Source organism: Sus scrofa, chromosome 9, assembly GCF_054392235.1.
Source record: "Sus scrofa isolate SSC_HxYL_T2T_F1_AM1 chromosome 9, Sscrofa_HxYL_maternal_Yorkshire_Landrace_v2.0, whole genome shotgun sequence".
Classification (NCBI taxonomy): Eukaryota; Metazoa; Chordata; class Mammalia; order Artiodactyla; family Suidae; genus Sus; species Sus scrofa.
This window is the reverse complement of record NC_139391.1, coordinates 45,578,102-45,604,051: the sequence shown is the minus strand read 5'-3', so window position 1 is coordinate 45,604,051 and position 25,950 is coordinate 45,578,102. Positions and strand designations below refer to the sequence as shown.

General features: G+C 51.2%; 2 protein-coding genes and 1 long non-coding RNA gene across 5 annotated transcripts in view; 2 read left to right on the top strand and 1 right to left on the bottom strand.

Moving 5' to 3' along the window:
• IL10RA (interleukin 10 receptor subunit alpha) overlaps positions 1-25,950 on the bottom strand; it is a 926,736-nt gene that overhangs the window by 760,924 nt on the left and 139,862 nt on the right. The gene's annotated exons all lie outside the window — the stretch shown is intronic.
• SCN4B (sodium voltage-gated channel beta subunit 4) lies at positions 396-24,682 on the top strand. 2 transcript variants are annotated; one of them, XM_013977487.3, is made up of 6 exons: positions 396-564; positions 817-911; positions 9,146-9,318; positions 10,284-10,512; positions 12,207-12,336; positions 20,911-24,682. In XM_013977487.3, exons 2-6 carry the CDS (start codon positions 887-889, stop codon positions 21,002-21,004), a joined length of 651 nt encoding a protein of 216 aa, XP_013832941.1. In that variant the 5' UTR covers positions 396-564; positions 817-886; the 3' UTR covers positions 21,005-24,682. The 2 variants fall into 2 exon arrangements, with proteins under 2 accessions (XP_013832941.1, XP_003129950.1); XM_003129902.5 differs by lacking the exon at positions 817-911.
• The window catches only part of LOC100622439 (small integral membrane protein 35), a 118,876-nt gene continuing 116,090 nt past the window's right edge, over positions 23,165-25,950 (top strand). The window contains exon 1 of one of the 2 annotated variants that reach the window (XR_014815410.1): positions 23,165-25,667. This is a non-coding gene — a long non-coding RNA (small integral membrane protein 35). The remainder of the gene's footprint in view (positions 25,668-25,950) is intronic. The other variant, XR_014815409.1, reaches the window with a different exon arrangement.

Sequence of the window (25,950 nt, the reverse complement as noted above, 5' to 3'; positions counted from 1 at the left end):
CAAACTATCCTCCTAATTGGCAGCTCAGCGCATGGGATGATGCGGGCGGCTGCGGGTGGCCCTGCAGTGCCAAGCCGCAGCAGCCCTGCCCAAGCCGGAGGGGAAGCGGGGGGCCCGGCACGCTCCCGGGGCTCGGGGACCACGAGGCGGGGGCGCCCCTGGCACCGCGGCGGCCACCGCCCCTCCTGCGGCTGGAGCGCTTCCAGAGCAGAGGCGCAGCGTCGCTCGCCTCTGCACTAGCTCGGCGGTCCTCCTGCTCCTGTTCCTCCTCTTCGTGCTCCTCCTCCTTCTCCCCGTGCCCTCAGCGGCCGCTCCCGCAGTCGGCTCCTCCTCTCCCTCCCTCCCCCTCCTCTCCTGCCATCCCCGCTAACTTTCCCAAGCTCAGCCGGCGGCGCAGAGCTCCCCGGCAGCCTCCAGGCCCACTGCAGACCGCGGGCTGCGAGCGCGGCTGCGCCCTGTATCCTGTCCCCGCGCCCCTGGCGCGCTCCGGAGAGAAAAGAACGATGCTCGGGGCCGGGGACCGAGGCGCACCCAGGGCGAGATGGCTGGGCACTGGGCTTTTGGGTAAGGCAGCCCCAGCTCGGTTTCTTCTCCTGCCTCTTCCCCCCTCCTCCCCCATCTCCCCCCAGAGCAGGGGTCACTTCGAAGAGCAGTGCCTTGGACGGGGGGAAGGCTTTGGAGCGGGGCTACTGGCTTGAGACTCTAGCTGGGAGGGCTGAGCTCCCCGGGGACAGTGCGCCGTCCCCCGCCCCATCGGCCCGCCAGCCTCGCGATTAGTTTTTTTTTTTTTTTTTTTGCTGTTTCTGGTGCCTTCAGCCCCGCACTTCTGGAGCTGGATCTTGGGGACCCGAGTTGAGACGTTTAAGCTGCTGGGGGAGAGCGGCTAATGCCTTGGGTGGAGGGGATGCCAGGTGGGTTGCAAGTGTGATTGTTGAGATGCTAGTTTCTACCCCTGCTCTGAGCTCTTTGCTACTTGGAAGCTGGTTGTCCAGGCACCGGCATGCACCAGTTGGGGGTTGGGGAGCTCCCTTTCCTACTGATCCTTGTTCTGTTTGCCTCCTCTGCCCTCTACTTCCTCCGGTGTCCACTGCCTTCCCTGCAGACTGGATGTGTTGGAGGGACTTGGAGGATCATTTAAGCCCCCTTTTAGGAAAGATATTTTCTCTCTTCCTAGGAAGAGATTCCCTGGGGGAATGGGGAGGACCTGTTTCACCTGCTCCTGGCTCTTCATTTTGGGATGAATATGAAGACTGAGGAGGCCCGGCCAGAGGACACAGAAAGAACAGATTATCGATATCTATTAATATGCACATGATAGTTTTGAGCATCAAACTCTAAGAGATTAGGGAATGATATTTATTTGTCCAGAACATTATCTCCTCATAACTCAGAGCTGGCTTTCAAATGTAAGCCAACTCCGTCTCTGGCACCCGCACCTCTTCCTGTTTGTATTTGTCAGATGTGGCTTTTGGCAGCTCCCTGGCGACGTAGGCATTTGGGCTGAAAGCAGGGAGGCAGAAGTCTTTAAGGGCGATCACTGCTGTTTCTGCAAATGTAAACTGTGTGCAGGCCTGTCATGTTGGCACCTGGTGGCGGAGGGGGGTGAGAGTACATCTTTCACTCAGGAGCCACCAATTCTGCTATAGCCTTACAGCTGGAGAGAAGACACCAGTGTTCTCACTTGTGCCTTAGGCGCACATGTGCTGGTTTCACAGTGACCCTAGGAAGTGGGTCTCTCTGAGGCCTGGAGGCGCCTCTTTCTGAGGCGGTTACAGTGCCAGTCTACACTAGCTGCCACTCAGCCTATCTCTAATCAGCCCGAGTTCCCACTGTGACCATGGCAGGGGTGGGTGGTCATTGGGGAATTCAAACACACATGATCATTAAACTAGCCGGCTTATCAACACCTCTGGCTTCCCTTCCTCCTGCTGCCTGGTTGGCTGGTGGAATGCCAGTGCCTGGCTATTAGAATATTGATAGAGGGAGTTCTTGTTGTGGCTCAGCAGTAACAAATCCAACTAGTATCCATAAGGATGTGGGTTCGATCCCTGGGCTCGCTTGCTCAGTGGGTTAAGGATCTGGCGTTGCTGTGGCCATGATGTAGGATGGCAGCTACAATTCCGATTTGACTCCTAGCCTGGTGCGGGTCCATATGCCAGCCCTAAAAAGACAGAAAAAAAAAAAAAGAATATTCATAGACTATTTTATGGGAAACCACACTACACACTCTGTGTGTGTGTGGGGGGGTTTTGTGTATTGTAGGCAGATTCTTGGTACTTTTCTCCAGCTGGAAGCCCCCCACATCTTCCAAGGCTGTTTAGCTGGTAGCCCAGGGAGGGCCAGGGGCCTGTTGGAGCAGGTTTGGAAGATTCCCTGAGCTATCTGCAGAGCAGAGTGAGCTGTAAGTGGGAGGACCAGCAGGCCCTAGAACCGGGCCCACCTGCTCTGCCCCCTGCCCCTTGGGTCTGCAAAGGAAATACAACCAGGGTCCCTCCCTGGACCTTGCTGCTAAGCTCTCACAGTGGCATTGCTTTGAGCTTGGGACACAGACGCCATCCTTGCTCTCGGTCCAACAGGGGAGGTGTGGAGACGACTGGGCAGCCAACTGGAGGTGCTTCCCTGGCAGGAACTTTGCAAACCATTGTACAGAGCTCCCCTAAGGATGAGAAAACCATGGTCCAGAGGGGGAAAGTGACTTGCCCAGGTCTCTTGGGCTCCTCACACCAACTGGCCTCCTAGTTAACCAAAATCTGTTGGCGGGCAAGGTCAGCAGGGATTATGCTGATGGGCTGAAGGAGCGAGGCTCTGGGGCTGGGCATGGAAGGACAGAGGCCTAGGGGCCCAGAGCTGTTGTTCTCACAATTATGGATATTGAAGGACTTAGGTACAGAGAAATGATACCCCGAGGCTTTTTACTGGGAAGCAGCATTTATTCGTGCTGGCACTGGCTCAGTGGATTCGTATCCAAAGGCTGAGCCCTGAACACAGCGGGGTGTCGCCTTATATACCCTGTTAGTTTTTCCCGCTACATCTAAATTCCTTTGTTCCCCTTAGAAGGTGTTCTATAAATTTTGAGCAGACGCCTATAGATACCCCTCTATGCTTGGGCTCATGGATACAGGTTATGCTACATTGTTGCAGAACTGCACCTGTGGGCACACAGATGTTGGCATTGCAAGTTGACATCCCTTTGTTCTGGGAGGGCCCTTCCCCCTCCCCACTACATGGAAACGGGGTTCAGAGCAGTCAGCTCCCAGGAGTCCTCACCCCCCACATCAAACTCAGTCTCATAGACTGAGATGAAAGCAATTTTTGATAACTGGACCAGACACCCCTTTTTAAAAAATTGCGACGCAGTTACCAAGGCTGTAGCATTGCAGTTGAGGTGGAAGTGGGTGCCAGCCCCTTCCTAAGCATGTAACTGGTAATACATCTGTCCTACCCACCCCTTCCTTGTTCCCCCATTTGCTTAATTGCTGTGATCTCTGTGTAATTACCACTTGTGAGGGTGCTTTGTTGCCTAACCCTCTTTCCCTTGGTATGTGTTTATTAAGGGCTTGTTTAATGAGAAGGCAATTAAGGAGAGGGTGCTCAGTCCCACTCAGAGGAGGGAAAAAGAGAGGGTAAGTAAGTGGTTCACGGAGGAGAGGATGGAAAAGGGGGGAGGGAGAGCCTAGGCTTGAATCCTGACATTTGTTCTTTTCCTGGAGATGTGGGCCCGGGGGGTATCCGAAGCCCTAAGCCTGCCGCTGCTGGCGGGATCAGCATGCTAGGTAGACCCTTGGCACAGGCTCTCCCACCTTGCCCTGTTGCTGAGGGTTTAGGGATCTCTGTGTAAGCCATGGGCTGGCCATGCCCATGCACCTATTCCATGGCCTGCAAGGGGAGGGACAGGCCCAGTGCTTAGACCTGTTTGCAAAGCTGGTTTTGTTGAGCATTCAATGCTGTCTCCGGGGCATGCTTCTATCCCGGCAAAGCTCCTGGGGGTGGGCAGGAAGCAGGCAGGTTGCCTAGGGAGAGGGAGCTGCGATCTTTCCTCTGTCTCTGGGCCCAGGGGCCTTGCCTGGCCCAGCCCAGCCTCCCCCAGCCCCCAGGGCCTGCACCCCAGGAGGGGTCTTGTCCTGCTGGCCTCGGCCCACTTTCCACCTCCCAGTTCTGTCTGACTCCCCCGGGGCCAGAGTGTATCAGCTTCCCTACTAAAGTCAGCTGTGATTCCACCGGCCATGCCAGGCAAGCCCCGGAAGCTAAACTTAGAGTGGGTACCACGCTGTGCCTCTTTCCTCCCTCCACCCCAACATGGGTGTCACGATCCCTGGATGTGGGAAAAAGTGACAGACAGAATGTTTCTGCCTTGGCATTTGCCTTGGAATATCTGATGGTAGCCATAAGATCCTTGTCGGTGTATTTAATAATATTTGCATGTACCAGATTTTTTTGGTTTTTCGTTTTTTTTTTTTTTTTTTTTTTTTTTTTTGGCTGTGCCTGTAGCATGCGGAAATTCCTGGGCCAGGGGTGGAACCAGAGCCACAGCAGAAACCTGAGTCATAGTAGAGACAATGCCAAGTCCTTAGCTGCTAGGCCACCAGGGAACTCCCATGTACTTTTTCACTTTAATAAAACTTGGGAGGCCCAAGTCAATCCTTAGACAAAACCATAGCACCCAGATGAGATGGGAGGGGTCCGATCAGAAAATGGCTGCTCTGAGAGTGGCTCAATGGTTAGGGTCTTCCACAGAGTTAAGGCAAGGCTTAGGGGCTTAGGATTGAATTCCACAGGATCATGAATAGGAGGCCTTGGTCATCAATCCCGGGAGGCCCCCAATCCAAAGCACACACATGTACACCTTGAAATTCTGAAGAGTTTAGTTTGGGACAAAGCCAAGAAAGTCCTTCTCTAGCCAGGGAAATAGCCACATGGAAATAATTACCTCCAAGAAGCAATGCAGGGCGAAAGTGTAAAACAGTATGTGAATGGCTGACATTGGCTATTAAGTAGGGGGCCTGGTTCTGTCTAGACCTGTGATGGGGGCCAGCTGTGTCCCCTCCCTCCTTTTAAACACTATCCTCCTGTCCCTGCAGCGTGCCCAGCTCAGAGGGCTGGACTCATGGAAGCCTTCCTTGTGTTTTATAAGCCTTCTACCAAGCTTGGGGGGAAGAGAAGACGGTCACCCCTGCTTTGGTGATGTGGCACCTCTGACTTTCTCGAGGCAGTCCATCCTGGCTTGGCCATCCTGCTGAAGTACCTCTCGGGGTCCTCTTGTGGACTGGGACCTGCCTGTCCCCTCCCCTCTCCCCCCAGCACAGGCTCACAGGGGAGAAGGCACAGGAGGCAGGCCCTGGGCTTCCCTGTGCCCAAGCTTTCCAGACAGCCCGCAGGACCTCTGCCCGCTGGGAGGGCGTGCAGTGCAGAAGCCAATGCAAGTCTGATGCCTTGACTCGGGCAGGGCTCTGAACCTCTCCATGGAAACATCTCTGCCTTCCCTTTGTCCCCTCCAGGCTACGGTAGGAATGGCAACGCTCCACTCTGGGAGTCTGGGAGTCCTGAGTGCCTTAGCGTTCAGTCATCCATGGAGGCGCACACCAGTCAGGCAGAAGCGTGCACTGTTGTGAGCCAGACCTTAAAGAAATAGTTTCCACCTCTGTTCTGGCCTTTTTTTCCCCCTCTTTTTTTAAGCTTCTATTAAAAGCAGTCAAAAAGATTTCACTTTTGATGTGAGTCTTTGGTGCTCTTGGACAGCCCATTCCGGGCGAGGTTGGGAAGAGGGATCGGGCCCCTGATGTGCATCCCCCCACCTTCTCCAGGATCCCCAGCACGGGAGGCTGGCACTCTGGAGCTCCTTGGAGCACATGCTCAGGCCCTGAGGGAGCATTGTCACCATCAGGAAGCTGCCCACTCCTGGGAGCTTCCCTCTCATAGCTCTGCACTCTGTTCCTTAGTTTGTGGGGGCGAGAGAACCCAAGAGGGATGAGAGGGATGAGAAACCAAGCTGGGGAGCACCCATCAGAAGGTCATCTTCTAGGCTGGAGGGCGGAATCTCACGTCTAGCTTCTGTCCCTAGACTTCTGGGAAGAGAGATCATAAGAAAACCAGAGAGTTCCTGTTGTGGGTAGTGGGTTAAAAACCCAACATAGTATTGTGAGGATGTGGGTTCGATCCCTGGCCTCACTCGGTGGATTGAGGATCCGGTGTTGCCGCAAGCTGCTGTGTAGGCTGGCAGCTGCAACTCTGATTTGACCCCGAGTCCGGGAAGTCCCATATGCTGCCTTAAAAAGAAAAAAAAAAAAAAGACAAAAAAAACCCGGGAGTACTAAGGAGAGCTGGCCCTGACAGCTTTGTTCTCTTGGAGAGGGCCCGGCGGAGTGATAGAAAGTAGAGCTATGTCCGTACACCGCTTATTCCACTCATCAGTTGTGTGGCCTTGAGCAAGTTAATCTCTCTGAGCCTGTTTCACTTGTATACTGGGGATAAAAATGATAACCACTGCCCAGGCTTATGAAGAGGATTAAATGAGACGGTGCATACAACGTGCCTGTCTTCTTTTACAGCAAGTGCTCACTTCTGTTTCAGCATTTAGTGTGTGGCCTTGGGCAAGTTACTGAATCTCTCTGAGCCTCAATTTCATCATCCGTAAAATGAGAAACAAAGATACCTATCTTTTGGCATTCTAATAAAAAAGTAGACGTTTATAGGTAGAAATCCTCCAGCACCCTGCTTCTCCAAGTGTCATCCTTGACCACAACATTCCCTGGGAACTTTTTAGAAAAGGCAAGAGTCAGGCTCCATTCTAGACCTACTGAATCAGAAACTCCCCAGCTGGGGCTGAGCGGGCTGTAGTTGCCTCCAGGTAACTCCGATGTTCTCTCAAATTTAAAAGCCACTGCCCTAGAACAATTCCTGCCACGTAGCAGCTGATCAAGGAATTCGGGCTAATTGAAATCACCTCTCAGCCCTAATTGGAACCCTGGTGGGCAAACTCTGTTATTTTAGGATGTAAACAAGGGTGTTCTTGCCTTGGGGCTTGGGGGTACTGGAAATGTCTCCTGTTGACCTTCGGCAAGTCTCCTAACCTCTCTCTGCTCAGGTGCCACTTCTGTACCATGGAGCTACTACAGCATGTCACTCAGAGCATAGATGTGAGGGCTGAAAGTACCTGCCATACAGTAATAACCATCAGCTCTTGTCGACAGTGGCAGGGTTCATGATTGGGTTCCTGGACCATGGGGTATCGTTTCTGAGCTTCAGTCAGAGCCCTCCACTTTGCCTTCAGAAACTAAGGGGGTGTGAAGAAGCTGAGGGGGGGCCCTGAGAGCAGAGTCAGCCTGCCACCTGTCCTTGGAGCTCCTCTTCTTATTTAAAAAGCATCACCCAGGTGGCACCAGGCCTCATGATCTTCGTGAGGGCAAAAGTAGAGGAAACTGGTTTATGCTGCACTGTGAGGGAAATAAGTTTGACAGAAGAGGTCCTTCATCTGAGAGTGAGGATGGGAGAAAGAGCAAGGTCGATGACCTTTCAAACAAGGACTGACCCCGGCTGTCTTGGGAATTGGCTGCAGAGCTGGGAGCTGACCTGGGCTGGGAGGCATTCTCAAATGGCTCAACCACTAAACCCAAATCGGTGCAGCCAAGTCTCCTCCCATTTTGGGTCTTGGTTGTCCTGTTCCTAAAATCAGGCCATGGCAATGTAGAGTCTCTAACATGGGTCTGTCTGGGTCCTTAACCCTGACATTCTGGGGATGCCAAGCTGGAGGTCCAAGCAGTTGAGAGAAGCTACCGTCTGAGAAGAGATACCAGGGCAACTCCGACATAGGATTTAGTGCAAGTGGCTGCTCTCAACTGCCCACTGGCCCTGGAGTCAGAGCCCAGTTCAGATTTCAACTCCGGAAATTGCACAACTTTGACCAAGGCACAAGGCACTTGGCTTTTCTAAGCTTCATTTTTCCCACCTGTAAAGTGGGATGAATAACCCCGCCTCACAGGTGTGAGGTGAGCCTGCCCTGACAATGAATCCTCACGGGCAGCGTCAGCAAGCAGCTCGGCCCAGGAAAAGGTCATTAGTCTCAAGATCACTGGGAACCTGAGAAGGACTCCCTCTGAGTTCTCACCCAGGATGACCCTGGGTGACCAGTTCATCTAGGGGCAGGGAGAGCGAGTCTCTAATTCGGAGCCCCTCCTCCCCATGACCTTGGGGGTACAGTGGGGTTTCCTCAAGGACGTTGCAAGACAGGAGGACCAGGAGCTCTTTACAAGAGCTCCCGCGGCGGCGTGACCCAGGGGCGGTGAGAAGAATTTCTACCGGGTGGTAGGGGGAGGGGAGAGGAGGCGCTCGGGGCTTGTTCTCCGGACAAAAGAAAGGCCGTAGGGGGGTCGCAGGGTGTCAGGAGGGGAGCGGGGCGGACGGGTTACTCCGGTTGGGAGGAGACCGCGGGGGCAGCACCCTCTCCAGCCACCCGGCTTGTGTGCATCCGGGTGCCCCGAGTCGACCTCCATGAAGTGTCTTCCGCCCTGTCACTTCTCTGCGGTAGTGGCTTTACGCTCGCTGCGGCCCCATGGCAAGACGAGTCCCATTTCACTCCGCGGCTCCCGATGCCTGCCCTGTCTCCCTTCTCTTCTCGGGGTCCAGCTCGGTGGCCAAGCAATGTCCAGCGGGAAGCCTCCCTCTGCCTCTCTGCCCTTTGGGGCCGATGGGAGCTGCCAGGGTCAGTGATGAGTGGCCACTGGGCTGTGTTGTAACGAGAGGGCCTCGCACTGTCCTGGGGGGCTTTCCAGTGCGAAGGGAAGGAGCAGGTCCTGCCCTTGGGGCCATGCAGGGACCACGTCCCCAGATGACAGGGGCGCGTCAGGGCGGCAGGGGCCTGGTTTTCCTGGGTTGGGGTGACCCCTGGTGGTCACCTAGAGTGCCACAAGGGCTGCTAAGTGGCTCAGAAGTCTATCCTGTCCCGGGTCAAGGCAGAGAATGAATCACAGGCAGTGGCCCAGGCGGTGTTAATTAAGGTAAAAAGAACCATCTTCCTGATATTGGCACCTAGGGTGACAGAGACCTTCCTGCCTGACCAAGCCACTCTGTCTTGCCCGAGAGTTCCATTCCAGGGCTCCAGCCTGGAGGTTCTGGTGGGGTTTCATTAAGGGAGGTGGTGCCCCACACACAGGTCTCTTCCTGCTCCCTGTGTCCCTGTCGCTGGAGGTGTCTGTGGGGAAGGCCACCACCATCTATGCCGTCAATGGCACGGAGATCCTGCTGCCCTGCACCTTCTCCAGCTGCTTTGGCTTCGAGAACCTACGCTTCTGGTGGTCCTACAACAGCACCGATACATTCAAGATTGTAAGTAGCAAGGAAGGCACAGGACAGCTCAAATCCCTCTCCTTCCCCTGTCACCTCACCCCTGCGTCCCATCCCAAGCTCTAGCCCTTTGTGGACTGATCCCATGATGATGGTCCCCAGAACCTTTTGTCACCCTTTCTCCCAGTATTCTTTCTGGAGCCTGTCTAGAAGGATCTAAGTGGGAAGGATGCTTAGGTTGTGTTGCCAGAATTTGGGGTCTGTTGAACTTTTTTGGCTAGAGTCCTCCATCTGATCTGAAGAAATAGCTGAAACTTGGTTAGCTTGTGTAAACACAGAGAGAGAGAGAGAGAGAACAGGAGAAAGACTTTTGGGAGACTTGGAGAGGAGGAATGAGAAGAGTCCAAATGGGAGACAGTCCTTGGAAGGAAGGGAGGGGAAGCTGGAGAAGAGAGGCGGGCAGGGCTGTGGCCCGGGATGGGATGGAGCCCTCAGCAGGTGTTCACTGAGTACTCACTCTGCAATCTAGCAGAAGAATGGCAGAAAACATGGGGAAGTGACAAGAGATCCGCTCTGGATGAAGTTAAATGCTGAACTCAGTGGGTGCCGATGCACAGGGCGGTGGGGTTGATCCATGTCTTGATGGAGGGCCAGAATTCAGGCAGACAGGGATGTGGCGTCAGCAAAGGCTGGGGGTGGTGGTGACAGAGGGACACGAGTGTGGTATTTGTAAAAGTCGTTACTTAAAAGTCTTTTATGAAGAAAGCAGTAAAAGCCATACGACATTCTGGGGAGACCTGAATGACAGAAAATGGGCTTGATCCAAAGCAAGTCAAATCCAGGTTAGACAGGCAGAGCTATCAATACTAGAAGGAAACCAAGGGGAAACGCTCTTCCTGGACCTGGTCAGGGAGGTGCCCAGGGAGTGGGCTGGAGTGATGTCATGATGCTCTCGAAGGGACCCTGATTCTTTGGCCACCTCCTCTCCCCCTCGCTTCCCCCCACAGCTCATAGATGGGACTGTGAAGAATGAGAAGTCCGACCCCAAGGTGAAGTTGAAAGATGACGACCGCATCACTCTGGAGGGCACCACGAAGGAGAAGGTGAACAATATATCCATTCTGCTGAGGAACCTGGAGTTCAGTGACTCAGGCAGATACACCTGCCACGTGAAGAACCCCAAGGAGAATCATCTTCAGCACCAGGCCACCATTACCCTCCAAGTTGTTGACAAACGTACGCAGTGGGGGCTGGGACAGGGCAGTGCAGTTGGAAGGACGGGGCTGGGGGGGGAGGGGGCGGGGGGGGATACACAGTTGGAAGGACAGGGGTGGGTACCCAACTCTGTGAAATGGCGAAATGGATTGTGTTGGTGTTTCCCTTCACTTTATGCTTTCAAGAGCTACTGGAGTTACATCTGGACGCTCGAAAACTTAGCTTGAATACTTATGCTGCTGCTGAATAGCTTGTAATATACACTTGGATCCTCTGAGCTTTGTTTTACTTACCTGCAAAATCTGTGATTTTTTTTTGGCTGCAGCGGGCAGCAGCTTGATGTGGGAATTTCAGTTCCCAGGCCAGGGATTGAACCTAGGCTGCAGCGGTGAAAGCACAGAATCCTAACCACTAGACCACTAGGGAACTCCCTCATCTGTAAAATGTGCCTTCTTCTAGGGCCGTTGTGAGATTGTTAAAGACGTTACATGGCAGTATTTTGTGATGGGTAAAATTCTCCATATGTACCGATTATTCCTACTCTTGTGTATTCTATGAGTGACAGCTGATTGAATGCCAGGTACTGAACCCAAAAGTGCTATACATGATGCACAGTGTTCTTCTCGAGGAATTGACAAGTCAGGGTAGAAGGCAGGGACATATGTAACTGAAATAGGGGCAAAGCATGCAGAGGCACGGGCAACAGAGATGGATAAGAATGGTCTCTCCCCTCTGGAATGCATGTCCCAGCTTGGGGGGGAATCCACTCTGACACAGGTAGGACAATTAGATGACGAGGAAGCACGTGATGAGGCGGTCACATGACCCCAGACTCTGGAGGTGGTTGGAGAAAGGGCTATAGGAGTTAGGCTGGGTGTGCGTGCATCACGGAGTGGGGACCCTGGAAGGCTTGGGAGGTGCAGAAGCAGAGAAAAAAAGGAAGGAAGCTTGCTCAAGGATCCTGATTATGCTTTTTCTCGTGTGCCTGGGGGTCCAGTGCTCTCCTGGATGATGTGGAATTTTTATAGAGCAGATGCTCATTATTCTGGAATTTTTTGAATTTAGGTCCCTTACGAGCCTCAGGGGCATTGGACGGGGTGGGGGGGGGGGGTTTAGCAAAAAAGAGGAGTGGAGGAGTGACTCCAGGGATCTGGGCCAGGGCACCTAGAAAGCTGGAGCTTTCTCAACAGAGCTGGGGGACACTGTGACCGGAGGAGGTCTGGGAAAGCAGAAGTTCAGTTCTCAGATGAGGGACTGAGGCTAGAAGGGTTATGTGACCCGCTCTAGGTTACCGGGTCATTAATGACTGTGGAAATGCTGGCACTGAAATTCAGACCATCTGGCTCCAGAGTCTACTGGCCACCTGAGAGATGTCATAGGGAGATTCTCCGTTTTTTTCTGCAGGGGCAAAAGGAGACCTTGAAAGAGGCAATGAAAGTCTCTTGTTCAAAGCTGGGGGCTGTGGGCCCTGAGTCTCAGTTATTCCAGAACCTGTGTGGGTGTCTGTGGGAGGGCAGGTGTGCGGGGGTGGGGGGTGGGGGTGCCCTTTGCCTGTTATGCCTTAGCCTGACGGCTGCCATATTGTAGCTTCTCCTGCTCCCTGCCTGGGAGGGCGTGTCCTGGCTGCTGGGGTTGGAGGCTCGGGCTGCCGTGGTGCTCCGGCTGACCCCTGCTCCCCTTCTCCCCTCCCTGCTCTCCCCGCCCTGGCCATGAAGTGGAAGAAGTGGACAACACGGTGACACTCATCATTCTGGCTGTTGTGGGCGGGGTCATTGGGCTCCTCATCTTCATCCTGTTGGTTAAGAAGTTCATCGCCTTCATCATCAAGAAGACGCAGGAGAAGAAGTGAGTTGACTCCTGCCCTCCCCCCAGTCCACCCTCCACTCTCATCTCGTGGGTGTTCCCAGCACCTTCTCATCCACGGTCATCGGCCTCCACCTGCCTTCATCCTTCCATCTATCTCTAATCCCGGCTTCTCTTCCTAATTCTCCCACTTTCTTTCCTTTTTTTTTTGTTTTGTTTTTCTTATAGCATTTTTTATGACTCAGTTACATTTATAGGTGTACAACCATCAAGACAACCAAATTTTACAGCATTTCCAACCCAAACCCTCAGGACATCCTCCCACCCCCCCAACCTGTCTCATTTGGAAATGAGAAGTTTTTCTTTTTTTTTTTTTTTCTGTCTTTTTGCCATTTCTTGGGCCGCTCCTGCGGCATATGGAGGTTCCCGGGCTAGGGGTGGAATCGGAGCTGTAGCTGCCAGCCTACGCCAGAGCCACAGCAACGCAGGATCCGAGCCGCATCTGCGACCTACACCACAGCTCACGGCAACGCCGGATCCTTAACCCACTGAGCAAGGGCAAGGATCCAACCCGCAACCTCATGGTTCCTAGTCGGATTCGTTAACCACTGCGCCACGACGGGAACTCCTGGAAATGATAAGTTTTTCAAAGTCTATAAGTCCGTATCTGTTCTGCAAAGAAATTCATTGTGTCCTTTTTAAAAAATGCCCCAGGTAAGTGATAGCATTTGATGTTGGTGTCTCACTGTCTGACTGACTTTACTTAGCATGATAATTTCAGGGTCCATCCATGTTGCTGCAATCCCACTTCCTTTCCTATCCCTGCAACCCTCCTGCCATCTTCCAGCCCCATTCCTAACCCCACTCTCTCTTCTCCATCCTCCCTGTGGGTGTTGAATTCACTGGGTGCAGAAATACAACCCACTTGTTCTTCCTCATTCCCGTCTTCCTGTCCAACCCCTTAGCCTCTCTTTCTATCTGTACCACCCCAATCTAAAGCCCCACCAAAAGACTTAAGAAGCCTTCTATTTTGCAGCTTGGGGAAAACATAAGATTCCATGTACAGACACTCTAAAGTTGGAAGATCTTTCTAGGGGGATGGGGGTCTCTTATTGTGAAATTCTGAAAATTCAAATGAGGCACAGAAAACCAATCTAATAGGCTGATATGGCCCCCCAGGAAGCCCTAGGATAAATTCAGGTATAAAAACAGACATCTATAAGGGGAAGAGGAGGAAAGACGGGGGTGGTACCAAGGAGGCAGCCCAGGCCCAGAACTGCTAGAACAGGCAGGCTCCACAGCAGGTGGTGAATGTTGCAAAACCAGAGCAGGGAAAAAGCATTTGAAAGTTGTGTTCTTCGCAAGAGAGATGAGATGAGGCAGGCCTGCCATTGGAGCAGAGAGGATGATAGTAACAAGAAGAGGCAAGAGAGAAGGGAGAGACATGCCGTTGGTGTTGGCTTCATTCTGCTCTGTTGAGAAGAAGGAATTAGGCTGGAAAGGGCAGAGATCGCACTGGTAGGAAGGGAAGGCAGCTGAAGGCAGGGATGGAATCTTAGGGAACAACAGAAGGAATGGGGAGCAGGGAGGCATTGGCCAAGATGAAGAACTCTTGGGCTGTCTGCCTGCCTTGCACCCAGAGGCTGAGAGGGCTTTGGAGATCTTGAGAGGGGCCAGGAGCATGGAGCCAGACCAAATTCCGTTTTTTCTTTTTCTTTTCTTTTTTTTTCTTTTTTTTTGTATTTTTGCCACTTCTTGGGCCACTCCCGCGGCATATGGAGGTTCCCAGGCTAGGGGTCAAATCAGAGCTGTAGCTGCCGACCTATGCCAGAGCCACAGCAACACGGGATCCAGACCGCCTCTGCAACCTACACCACAGCTCATGGCAACGCTGGATCGTTAGCCCACTGAGCAAGGGCAGGGATCGAACCCGCAACTTCATGGTTCCTAGTCGGATTCATTAACCACTGTGCCACGATGGGAACTCCAAATTCCTCTTTTTAATAATCAGTCTTACTCTTGATGGTGAGCAAATTTGGAGAACACAAAGTCAACATATGGTTTAAAAACCCTTAGGAAAGGAGTTCCCGCTGTGGTACAATGGGTTAATGATCTGGCTTGTCTCTCTGGAGGCTCTGGTTCAATCCCTGGCCCATTGGGTTAAGGATCTAGTGTTGCTCAGATTCAGTCTTTGGCCAGGAACTTCCATAAGCTGCGGGGGTGGCCAAAAAAAAAAAAAAAAAAACAAAACAAAAAAAAACCAAAAAAAACAAGCACTTAGTAAAGAAAACAGTGATCCCTGGGAGCTACCATAGGTTCATTGAAAACAAGGCAGGCTAACATTTCCTTGGTAGGCCACTGGTGCATCAGGGGTTTGCTATAGATAATAATGCCTCCTGTGATTCATCGCATGCCTATCATGTGTTGGGTACTCCACCAGGCATTTTTATAAAATATCTATAATTTTATTTTGAATTTGAGCAAAGTGAGGCTCAGAGTGGTTAAGTGACTTGCTCAAGACTGCTCAAGCCAATAAGTGGTAGAGCTGGGTTTTGAGCCCTGATTTGTTTGCTTAGAGGCTTAAACCACTGTCACCCTACTCCCTTGATTCATGGGGCATATCTAGAGTTCAGTCAGTCATTCTTTCATTTGGTGGCTATTTTTGAGGTACGTGTGTGGGCTCTGTGCTAGGTTGTGCAGGAAATTATGGAAGGAATGAGATTCTGCCCTTAAGTAAAGACGATGTGTACACGAATCAGTGTCATATGAGGTAGAGGGATGAGGGCCAGCATAGAATATGATGGAAAGCCGCAGGGGTTCAGGAGGGGGTGGGGTACCAGGGCAGGACTTCTGGCCAAAGAATACTAGGGCAGAATCCTTGGGGAGGGAGCAGAGAAAGGTATTCCCGATGGGGAACCACTGAGAGCAAAGACAGAGAGTCTGGGAAATGGGTTTGTTCTGAAGAATGAGGCATTTATTGGTGCAGTGGTGGTGTTGGGAGAAGGGGGTATGGTAGGGAGGAAGGGCAGAAAAAGCCTGCCAAGGGGGGTGGGGACAGGTCCTTGGGAACCTGGGAGTCCAGGCCGAGATTGGCTTTCCTCTGATTGCAGGGGAGCGGGGGAGGGCTTGCCGGGCCTGGCTCCATCAGAGGAGAAAGAAAGAGTCTGGCCTTGGTGGCCCAGGGACTGGCTAGAGAGAGGCTGGGGTGGGGGGACAGGCTATGGGGAAGCCTGAGGGGGTCCTCTGAGCATTGAGGAAGGCCTGTATAACAGCAGAGATGTGGCAGCTTCCGCCCAAGTAGTGGGGTGCGGGGCAGCATCTCACCATCAATTCTGGGCTTTCGCATGTGAATGCGGTTCCCTCTGTCTGGAGCGTCTCCTCCCTCTTTACCTTCTTATCCTTCTTGGCCTCAGCTTAAAGGACATTTCCAAAGAGGCTTCTATGGCCCTAGGAGGAGACTGTCTAGGTTGAGGCCCTTCCTGGTATGCTCCCCACATCCTATCATTTACCACATTGTATTGCAGTTACTCATTTAATAGCGTATCCCCTGGAAGAGGACAAGTTTCTGAAGAGCAGGCACCATGCAAATTGGACATCCTTCTAGTCTGATACAGTGCCTGGTAGCCAGTAGGTTCTCAGTAAAGTAATATGGGCAGTTAGGTGGATAGGAATTGGCTAAGTTGACTATATCTTAGGTATTGAGATAGACACTAGATAGATAGATGGATGGATGATAGACAGACCCATCTGAATAGAGCTCTTTACTGGTATGCCACAGGGCTGTGCTTATTCATTGTTATTATTTGAACTACACTAGGAGTGATATATTTATCAAGTTTCCAGAAACCTATTAACTATGTTGGATGGAGAACAAAATTGGGATCTAGGAGGATTTTTAAAAAATTGAAGTATAGTTGATTTACATACAGTGTGTTAGTTTCTGGTGTACAGTAAAGTGATTTATTTATTTATTTTTAATTACTCAATGAATTTTATTACATTTATAGGTGGACAACAATCATCACAACCAAATTTTATAGCATTTCCATCCCAAACCCTCAGCGCATCTCCCCACCCCCCAACCTGTCTCATTTGGAAACCATATATTTTTCAAAGTCTGTATCTGTTCTGCAAAGAAGTTCATTGTGTCTTTTTTTTTTAAATTCCACATGTAAGTGATAGCATTTGATGTTGGTGTCTCATTGTCTGACTGACTTCACTTAGCATGATAATTTCTAGGTCCATCCATGTTGCTGCAAATGCCATTATTTCTTTCCTTTTAATGGCTGAGTAATATTCCATTGTGTATATGTACCACATTTTCTTTATCCACTCCTCTGTCAATGGTCATTACATTGTTTCCATGTCTTGGCTATTGTATAGAGTGCTGCAATGAACATTGGAGTACCTGTGTCTTTTCAAGTCATGATTTTCTCTGGGTAGATGTCCAGGAGTGGGATTACTGTATCAAATGGTAATTTTATTTTTAGTTTTATGAGGAATCTCCATACTGTTTTCCTAAGTGGTTGCACCAATTTACATTCCCACCAACAGTGTAATAGGGTTCCTTTTTCTCCACACCATCTCTAGCACTTACTGTTTGTAGACTTTGATGATGGCCATTCTGGCTGGTGTAAAGTGATACTTCATAGAGGTTTTGATTTGCATTTCTCTAATAATGAGTGATGTTGAACATCTTTTCATGTGTTTTTGGCCAACTGTATGTCTTCTTTGGAGGATTGTCTGTTTAGATCTTCTGCCCATTTTTTTTTTTTTTTTTTTTTTTTTTTTTGTCTTTTGTTGTTGTTGTTGTTGCTGCTGTTGCTATTTCTTGGGCCGCTCCCGCGGCATATGGAGGTTCCCAGGCTAGGGGTCGAATCGGAGCTGTAGCCGCCGGCCTACACCAGAGCCACAGCAACGCAAGATCCGAGCCGCATCTGCAACCTACACCACAGCTCACGGCAACGCCGGATCGTTAACCCACTGAGCAAGGGCAGGGATCGAACCCGCAACCTCATGGTTCCTAGTCGGATTCGTTAACCACTGCGCCACGACGGGAACTCCCTGCCCATTTTTTGATGGGGTTCTTTTTTTGGTATGGAGCTGCAGAAGGTGTTTATAAATTTTGGAGATTAATCCCTCTTCAGTCGCTTTATTTGCAAATATTTTCTCCCATTCTGTGGGTTGTCTTTTTGTTTTGTTTAGTGTTTCCTTTGTAATTAACCATAATGGAAAAGAAACTTTTAAGTTTAATTAAGTCCCATTTGTTTATTTTTGTTTTTGTTGTCAATTCTCTAAGAGGTGGTTCTGAGAAGATGTTTCTGTCATTTATGTCAGAGAGTGTTTGGCTTATGTTTTCCTCTAAGAGTTTAATAGTGTCTGGTCTTACATCTAGGTCTTTAATCCATTTTGAGTTCATTTTTTTGCCTATGGTGTTAGGAAGTGATCTAATTTCATTCTCTTACATGTGGCTGTCCTGTTTTCCTAGAACCACTTATTGAATGGGATATCTTTTCTCAAAGTGATTTAGTTATACATACATATATATTCTTTTCCAGATTCTTTTCCATTATGGTTAATTACAAGATATTGAATATAGCTCTCTATACTTACAGAAGGACCTTGTTGCTTGTTTTATATATAGTAGTTTGTATCTGCTAATCACAAGCCCCTAATTTATCCCTTCTCTTTTGATAACCATAATTTTTCTATGCCTATGAGTCTGTTTCTGTTTTGTAAATAAGTTCATTTGTATCACATTTTATTTTTTTAATTTTTTGTCTTTTTAGAGCCACATCCATGGCGTGTGGAGGTTCCTGGGCTAGGGGTCAAATTGGAGCTGTAGCTGCTGGCCTTCACACAGCCACAACACCAGATCCAAGCCACTTCTGCAGCCTCTACCACAACTCACAGCAGCGCTGGATCCTTAACCCACTGAGCGAGGCCAGGGATCGAACCTGTGTCTTCATGGATACTAGTTAGATTTGTTTCCACTGAGCCACAACGGGAACTCCTGTATCATGTTTTAGATTCCACATATAGGGAATGTCATATGGTATTTGTCTTTCTCTGTCTGACTTAATTCATTTAGTATGATAATCTCTAGGTCCATCCATGTTGCTGTGAATGGCATTATTTCATTCTCCCCCCACCCTCTGCCTTTGGCTTTTATTTATTTAAAAAATTTGTTTATTATAGTTGATTTACAGTGTCATGCCAGTTTCCCCTGTACAGCAAAGTGACCCAGTTGTACACATAGTACATTCCCTTTCTTATATTATCTTCCATCATGTTCTATCCCAAGAGATTGGATATAGTTCCCTGTGTACTACCGTAGGGCCTCATTGCTTATCCATTCTAAATGTAATAGTTTACATCTACTAACCCCAAATTGCCTGTCCACCCCACTCTTTCCCCCTCCCCCTTGGCAACCACAAGTCTGATCTTTTGTCTGTGAGTCTGTTTCTGTTTTGTAGGTTGGTTCATTTTTTGCCATCTTTTAGATTCCACACATAAGTGATATCATATGGTATTTTCTTTCTCTTTCTGACTTCACTTAGTATGAGAATCTCTAGTTCCATCCATGTTGCTGCAAATGGCATCATGTTGTTCCTTTTTGTGGCTGGGTAGTATTCCAATATATATATATATATAGGAAAAAAATATCTCACATCTTCTCAGTCCATTCATCTGTGGATGGACGTTTAGATTGTTTCCATGACTTGGCTATTGTGAATAGTGCTGCAGTGAACATAGGGGTACATGTATCTTTTTCAATGAAAGTTTTGTCTGAATATATACCCAGGAGTGGGATTGCTGGATCATATGGTAGTTCTATGTATAGTTTTCTAAGTTAACCTCCATACTGTTTTCCATAGTGGTTGTACCAGTTTACATTCCCACCAACAATGAAGGAGGGTTACCCATTCTCCACACCCTCTCCAGCATTTGTTATTTGTTGATTTGTTAATGACGGCCATTCTGACCCGTGTGAGGTGGTACCTCATTGTAGTTTTGATTTGCATTTCTCTAATAATGAGTGATGTTGAGCATTTTTTCATGTGCCTGTTGGCTATCTGTGTATCTTCTTTGGAGGAATGTCTATTCAGGTCTGCTGCCCCTTTTTCAATTGGGTTGTCAGTTTTTTTGCTGTGGAGTTGTATGAATTGTTTGTATATTTTAGAGATTAAGCCCTTGTCAGTTGTTTTGTTTGAAACGATTTCCTCCTGTAGGTTGTCTTTTTGTTTTAGTCATGGTTTCCTTTGCTGTGCAAAAGCTTGTCAGTTTGATTAGGTCCCATTGGTCTATTTTTGCTTTTATTTTTGTTGCCTTGGGAGACCGACCTAAGAAAATATTTGTATGGTTGGCTGTGGCATAAAGTGGTTTAATGTGGTATCTCAGTTTCTAGACCAGGAATTGAACCAGGCCGCAGTGGTAAAAGCCCTGAGTCTTAACCGCTAGACCCTAGGGAACTCCCCTCCCATATCTTTTATATCCATTCATCTGTGGATGGACACTTGGGTCACTTCCATGTCTTGACTGTTATAAATAGTGCTGCTATGAGCATTGGGGTGCATATATCTTTCCAGTTAGAGTTGTCTCTGGATATATGCCCATGAGTGGGATTGCTGGGTCATGTGGTAACTCTATTTTTAGTTTTTGAAGGAACCTCCATACTGTTTTCCACAGGGGCTGCACCAATTTACATTCCCACCAACAGTGTAGGAGGCTTCCCTTTTCTGGATCTAGGAGGCTCTTGATAGGCTGTAGCTATGGACTAAATCCTGCAGGATGAGATGGCTGAGGACAAAATGTTAAATCCTTCCCAAGGGTCTCAAATCCAGCTACGCAAGCCCAGGGTGAGGCTAAGAGGTAGTTTAGCGACAGCAGCGTAAAAAAGCCTTGGAAGTTTTCATCAGCTGGAAGGTGGGAGGGATGTGGCAGTTGGGTCTGCACTGGAGAACCCTGTGCAGCCTGGGCCCTGCCGTCGGGGGCGTTAAACTGGAGCACGTGCTGTGCAGGGCGGCCAGGGTGCTGAGGCTCCTGGGGTGTGTCTTCCCATCTAACCCTCTCTCCTCCAGCGGCTTTCTGCCCCATCCCGCCACCCTCTGCCCACACCTGCCCTGCCCCTTCCATCTCGCTCGTCTGTCTCTGGTCACAGGGAACTTCAGGAAGACAGGCCTGTAGGGCACCAGGGCAGCAGCTCTTTGTCCTCGCCATACTTCCCGCTGACCCGGACCCTTCCCCCCAAGGCTGGCACAGCCTGGCAGTTACCTTGATTTGGCTTCCCCTCAATACTGACCCCGGGGAACTGTGCCTGGTACCCTTCTGCCATGCTGAGATGACCGGGCGATGCTGGACTTACAGAGTACTTCCTGTGGGGTCAGACACTGTTCCAAGTGCTCATGGCTCCTCCCAGGAACCATCGTTCCAGCGGTTCTGCACATGAGGAAACGGAGGCCGAGAGGTTGGGCAATCTGGCCTCTGGCTACAGTAACTCCACAGAAGGCCAGGCAGAGGGGCCGGGGCTGGCACAGGGGGCCGAGGCTCCCTTTCCACAATTTAGCTTTGGCTCCTCCTCTCACCTTGGCCCCCTCTCTCCTCTCTCCCTCTCAGGAAGGAGTGCCTCGTGAGTTCCTCAGGGAACGATAACACAGAGAATGGCTTGCCTGGCTCCAAGGCAGAAGAGAAACCACCCACAAAAGTGTGAGCCCTGCTTGGGGCCAAGCAGCCGCCTGCCCGGGGAGCCTCACTTTCTGATGCTGAGACTGATGATGCTTGAGCCGTGTCCGTGAACCCACGTGCCTGAGACATCTGCTGCTTGGCTCAACCTGTAGTCTTTCTGGGCGGGGAGAAACGGGTCCCGGCCAGCCTGCTCCAGCCCCTTGCCCACCAGGGAACCCCAGGGATGAGGGCTGGCCAGTGGAGGAGGCCTGTGGAAGGTTCTGGAAAAGGAAGGAGGGGGTGGGGTGGTGTGGGGGGCCGGTCCCTCGACACCCGGGTAGATGGTCTTCTTCGGTGTCCCCACCCTGGACAGAGAATGCCTTGGTTTCCCTCCTGACATCTCTTTGGGAGCGACTCGGGGGATCTGAGAAGGCTCCCCTGTGTGTTGGGGCCTGAGGATCTGGGGGTGGGAGGCTACTGGAGGGGCCTTCAGTGAGCGGCTCTGTTGGATACCTGCTCCCCCACATGCCTCTAGTGAGGATCTTCCCTTCCCCCCACCCCCGGGTGCCGGTCTTGGTTCTCCTCCCCCACCCCTTGCTGCTCAGAGTCTCTGAACCCTCTCAACTAGGGCGGCCGCCTTGGTCTTTGGGGGTCCTGGCCCACTTAGTCTGCTCCTCTGACCTCTGGCTCCCTGAGGGCCTGCCCCGAGCACTGGGGTGCCACCTACCCCTTTCCTAGCTTTTCTCCTTGGAGTGTCAGGGCTGCAGAGGTGGGCCTCTTGGCTACCCCAGCCCTGCTGATGCTGGCTGCTCCCTCTCGGCCTGGCAGGACCACGGCCACTCCCGGGAGCCCCCAGCCCGCCCGGCCCAGCTCCTCCTCCGTCGAAGCAGCAGGTGGCGCCATCTTGCTTGAGGGGCTGCTCCTCCACCACTCCTCCTGGTTCCGGCTGCCTCTCCCTGGCCCAGGCAGGGTTGTTCCTTTCCACCCCCCGGGTCAAGGCTTGCCTTCACCTCAGGGATCCTCTTGCTCTGGATAAGAGGGCCCTGGGGTTTTCCAGCTGCTTCCTGCTCAGCTGGCCCTCCCGCCGCAGGGTTGGGGAGGAGCAGGGAGAGAGTGCCCACACGGCTCCTTTGCTTTTCCGAGCACTGGTTTGCACACCCCTTGTGTGTGGGGCTAGACTGTGCCTTAGCTCCCAAGTCCTGGCTCATACCGTCCCTACCCGCTTCAGCCCATACTAACAGCCAGCTCCAGTGGGGCACCGGTGAGGGGTCCCCAGCTGCACCACCACCACCACCGCCACCCCCTACCTCCGCCCCCGCTCTGTCCCAGGGTCAGGCAGACCTGGAGTTGTGTCACCAACAGCTCCTTGGCCAGTGACCAGGTCTTGGAGGCCCCTGCCCAGTGCTCCTGTGGGAGCCCTGACAGGCCATGTCATGTGGTGTCCCTGCACGTTGGAAATGAGGAAATAGGGCTGTGATGCTCCCACCCCCTTGCTCTCTTGTTGAGTCGCCGACACTCTATCCTCTGGGCCCCTGGGAGGGATGAGAGGGGAGGAGCCCCTTCCCAAAGTGTGTTGGGACTGCCTGAGGACTCTCCCTGCCAAAAAGCAGCAGCGAGCTGCCCCAGGGGTCCGGGCTGGGGGAGGAGGAACAGGAGCGCCTGCAGGGTGCCCTACCTGATGGGCTTGCAGGGTCCCACTCTGATCTGCTCCTGTCCCTTGTGTCCTCCTCCACACGTCCTGGGCTGAGGTTCAGATTTTCCCAGCTTTGGGAGCAGATGGACTAGAGCCACCAATCATTCGGGAAACTTCTTATAGCTGCCTTCAGGCAAAACTGCTTTCTTCTCCTCTCTCAGCTTTGCCATTGCGACAGGCCCTGTGTCTTGGGCTTCTCTCACTCCCTTGAGAGGAGGCCAAGGCGTAGAGCGGGGGGGAAAGGAAGGAAGTCCTCCTCCTCTTCACTTCTGGGTCTACTGCTGATGAGTAGGTGGGTCATGCACCTTCTCTGGGCTCAGTTTTCCCCATCTATAAAATGGGTGTAATAATACCTACCTCACAGGACTGTTGTGAGGCTTGGCAATTTTGGTTTTAAAAAATCTTTTTTGGCTTGGAAAGGGATCTTGGATTCTAGGTGTTATAATGGGAGGGACTGTCCCAGTCTGTCCTGTCCTCATCTCTGTGGTCCATCTCCATAGCACACACACACCAGTGCACACACACATGCACACACAAAGTGCATGCAAGCACACGCATCTTCTGTCTTCTCTTTCTCTTCCCACCCCTCCCCCTTGGGATTGTTCTGGTCTTTATAACGTTAGAAACCCTGGCTCTGATGCTTAAAGCTTCTGGGCCGTGGCTTATGTTTGGTGGTTTTCAGTAGAGGGGATTGGAACTATAGGGAGACACTTTTGATTGCCCCCATGCCTGAGGGCTCTACTGGCATTTATTTTTATTTTTTTGGCCACACCCAGGGCCTCCAGAACTTCCGGGGCCAGGGATTGAACCCGCGCCGTAGCAGCAACTAGAGCCATAGCAGTGACAACGCCCAGCCCGTGACCCACTGAGCTACCAGAGAACTCCTCTACCAGCACTTAGTGAGTGAGGACTGAGGCTGCCACGCTTAGTGCCCGTGACAAAGAATGTCCTGCTCCAAGCTGGGATTTACTGATGGGGAAACCCTGGTATGGATTCGCAGACCCTCAACGCGGGCACCCCTGGAGGGTGATCTCCAGGGGCTGGTGAAGGAGTTTTCAGGGCTTGTGGGCGAGAGAGAACCATTCGTAAATTTGCACTTGGGAACCCTGGACACAGGCAGCTGCACTGACGGTAAAGTCAGGAGACCATAGATCAAGGCTTTCCTGGCTCCCCATCTTTGACCTCAAAGTAAGACCTCAGCATTCCAGGCCTTCTGTTTTGCCTCGTGTAGGAATTGAGCAGAAGGCAGCCAGAACAAACCTGTGGTACTGGAGAAGTCAGGAAGAGGGGCCGGTGGAGCTCAGACTTTCCGCATCTGGCTGGCTGCCCACAGCTGGACGGGAAGGGAGGGGTGTGAGGATGAGCTCCCGAGCTGGTGGCGGCTGAGGGTGTGCTTGGGTAGAGATGCACAACCATGGGGTGGGTGGGCTGTGCACAGACGTGGGGGTGTATGGAGGTGTGAAGGCTGTGGGTGCCCAAGATGTGGGAGGAGATTCTGCACATCTCAGGAACCATCTTTCCTGGCCTGAGCTATACCTCTTGGGGCACCTGGAGGCTGAGAAAGGGTAGGAGGCAGAAGGGGAGACTAGCCAGGCCCCTGAGCTCCACATGCCACGACTCCATCTCATGTCACAGACAGCTGCCATCGGAGTGTGGGGGGGGAGGGGTTCCAGGAGGGGCCACTCCTCTTGGGAAAATCCTACAGCTTGCTTCACTTCACTTGTCCCAGGTTGGAGTCCCCACCCTCCCACCTCCCACCCAATACGCAGTGCTTTTGACCCTCTTATGCATGGTTTATTCCTCTGGCTTGGATGGCAACAATACTCATAGTCAACTGCCTCTGTAACTATAGATCAAAACAACGCAGCACAAACGGGCCTGGGGAGGCCTCAGATGTGCACACCCAGCACTGACTTGCGTTCAAGCACAGAATGAATGTGATCAGACTGTTTTGCCTTGATAACACATTTTGCATTGTAGAATTTTATTTGGCTTTGCCTTGGATGAAATAAAAATTATGTTTAATAGAAAGGCTTGAGGTTTTGATTTTTGGCTCAATGGGAGTTGGGTTCTAGGGTCGTTACTTGCCAGCTGAGCCTCGGTCTCCTTGTGTCTGAAACAGTCCCACCTCGGTGAGATAACCGATGTAAAAATCGAAGAACATCTGCATATTTACAAGCACTCAGACCGTATAAGTGCAGATACTTTCTCTGGAGAAGTAGCAAAAGTGGCCCTTTAATATTGGAATCATTGCCAGGGCCCTTCCTGGACTGATGACCTTGGCAAGGATGTTGGTACCACTAAATGTCGTGACATCCCCTTCCCCAGACCCCTCCATCCCAGGGTAACATTTATATTCAGGTGAAATCTGTTTCAAATGTACAAGGTCAATCTTAAGGAAAAACACAAAACAGGGTGGGGTACATGGCCACCCTGGGGGCTGCTTGGCTGGTCCCTCCATCTTGCTTTTCTAGGGGACAGACTATCTGGGGGGGAGAGGGAGGGAGGAAGCTTAGGCTTATATCTCAGGAAAGACTCTATCCATGTACATTTTGTATTGTGTATCTTAAATTATTTGAGCATAGACTAACCAAGCCCTCATGTCTTCTTTGCAGCTCTGGGCACAAGGCCAGGTTGGGAAGGAATGGGGAAGACACATGTGCACGCATGCGTGCGTGCGTGTGTGTGTGTGTGTGTATCTGTTTATATTCTTGGATTTTATGATTTTACCTTACCACGCTTTCTCACCATACCATGTCCCACTCTTTAATGGATTTACCTTAGACTGCATCTCAAAGGGCGTCAAACACCTAAGTCCTCAAAAGATCTTGTTAAAAGAGTCTTCTTCCTCCCTCAGGACCCCAGCAAGGCAGAGGTCTGTGAGCTCCTCAGTTTCAGCACGTGTCCCTGACAGCACTCTTTTCTCAGCCCGCAGCTATAGGAACTGCTCTGTGCTCCCACCCTGAATGGACTCATCACCGGGATTCCTGCGCGAACCTGGATGACCCGTCTTCAGGTACTGCTTGTTGCCTGGGACCTCCTGCCACCTTCCTATCAGCTACTTGGTGGGTACTGAAGCTTCCTGGTCTGTGCCTGAGTTTATAACTGGAATACTGTGCATTGGATTTTAAGTTCCCCCTGTAAGGATCCCCATCACAAGGCCTGGTGGGTCCCCATCATTGCTGCGTTTCACTCCTCCTTCCTTTCTCCAGTCAGTAGCCATCATAGCGGATAGATAAACCAATGTGTCAAAACCAAATTAGGAACCGACATTGTTCTGGGCAAACCTGGACATAGGG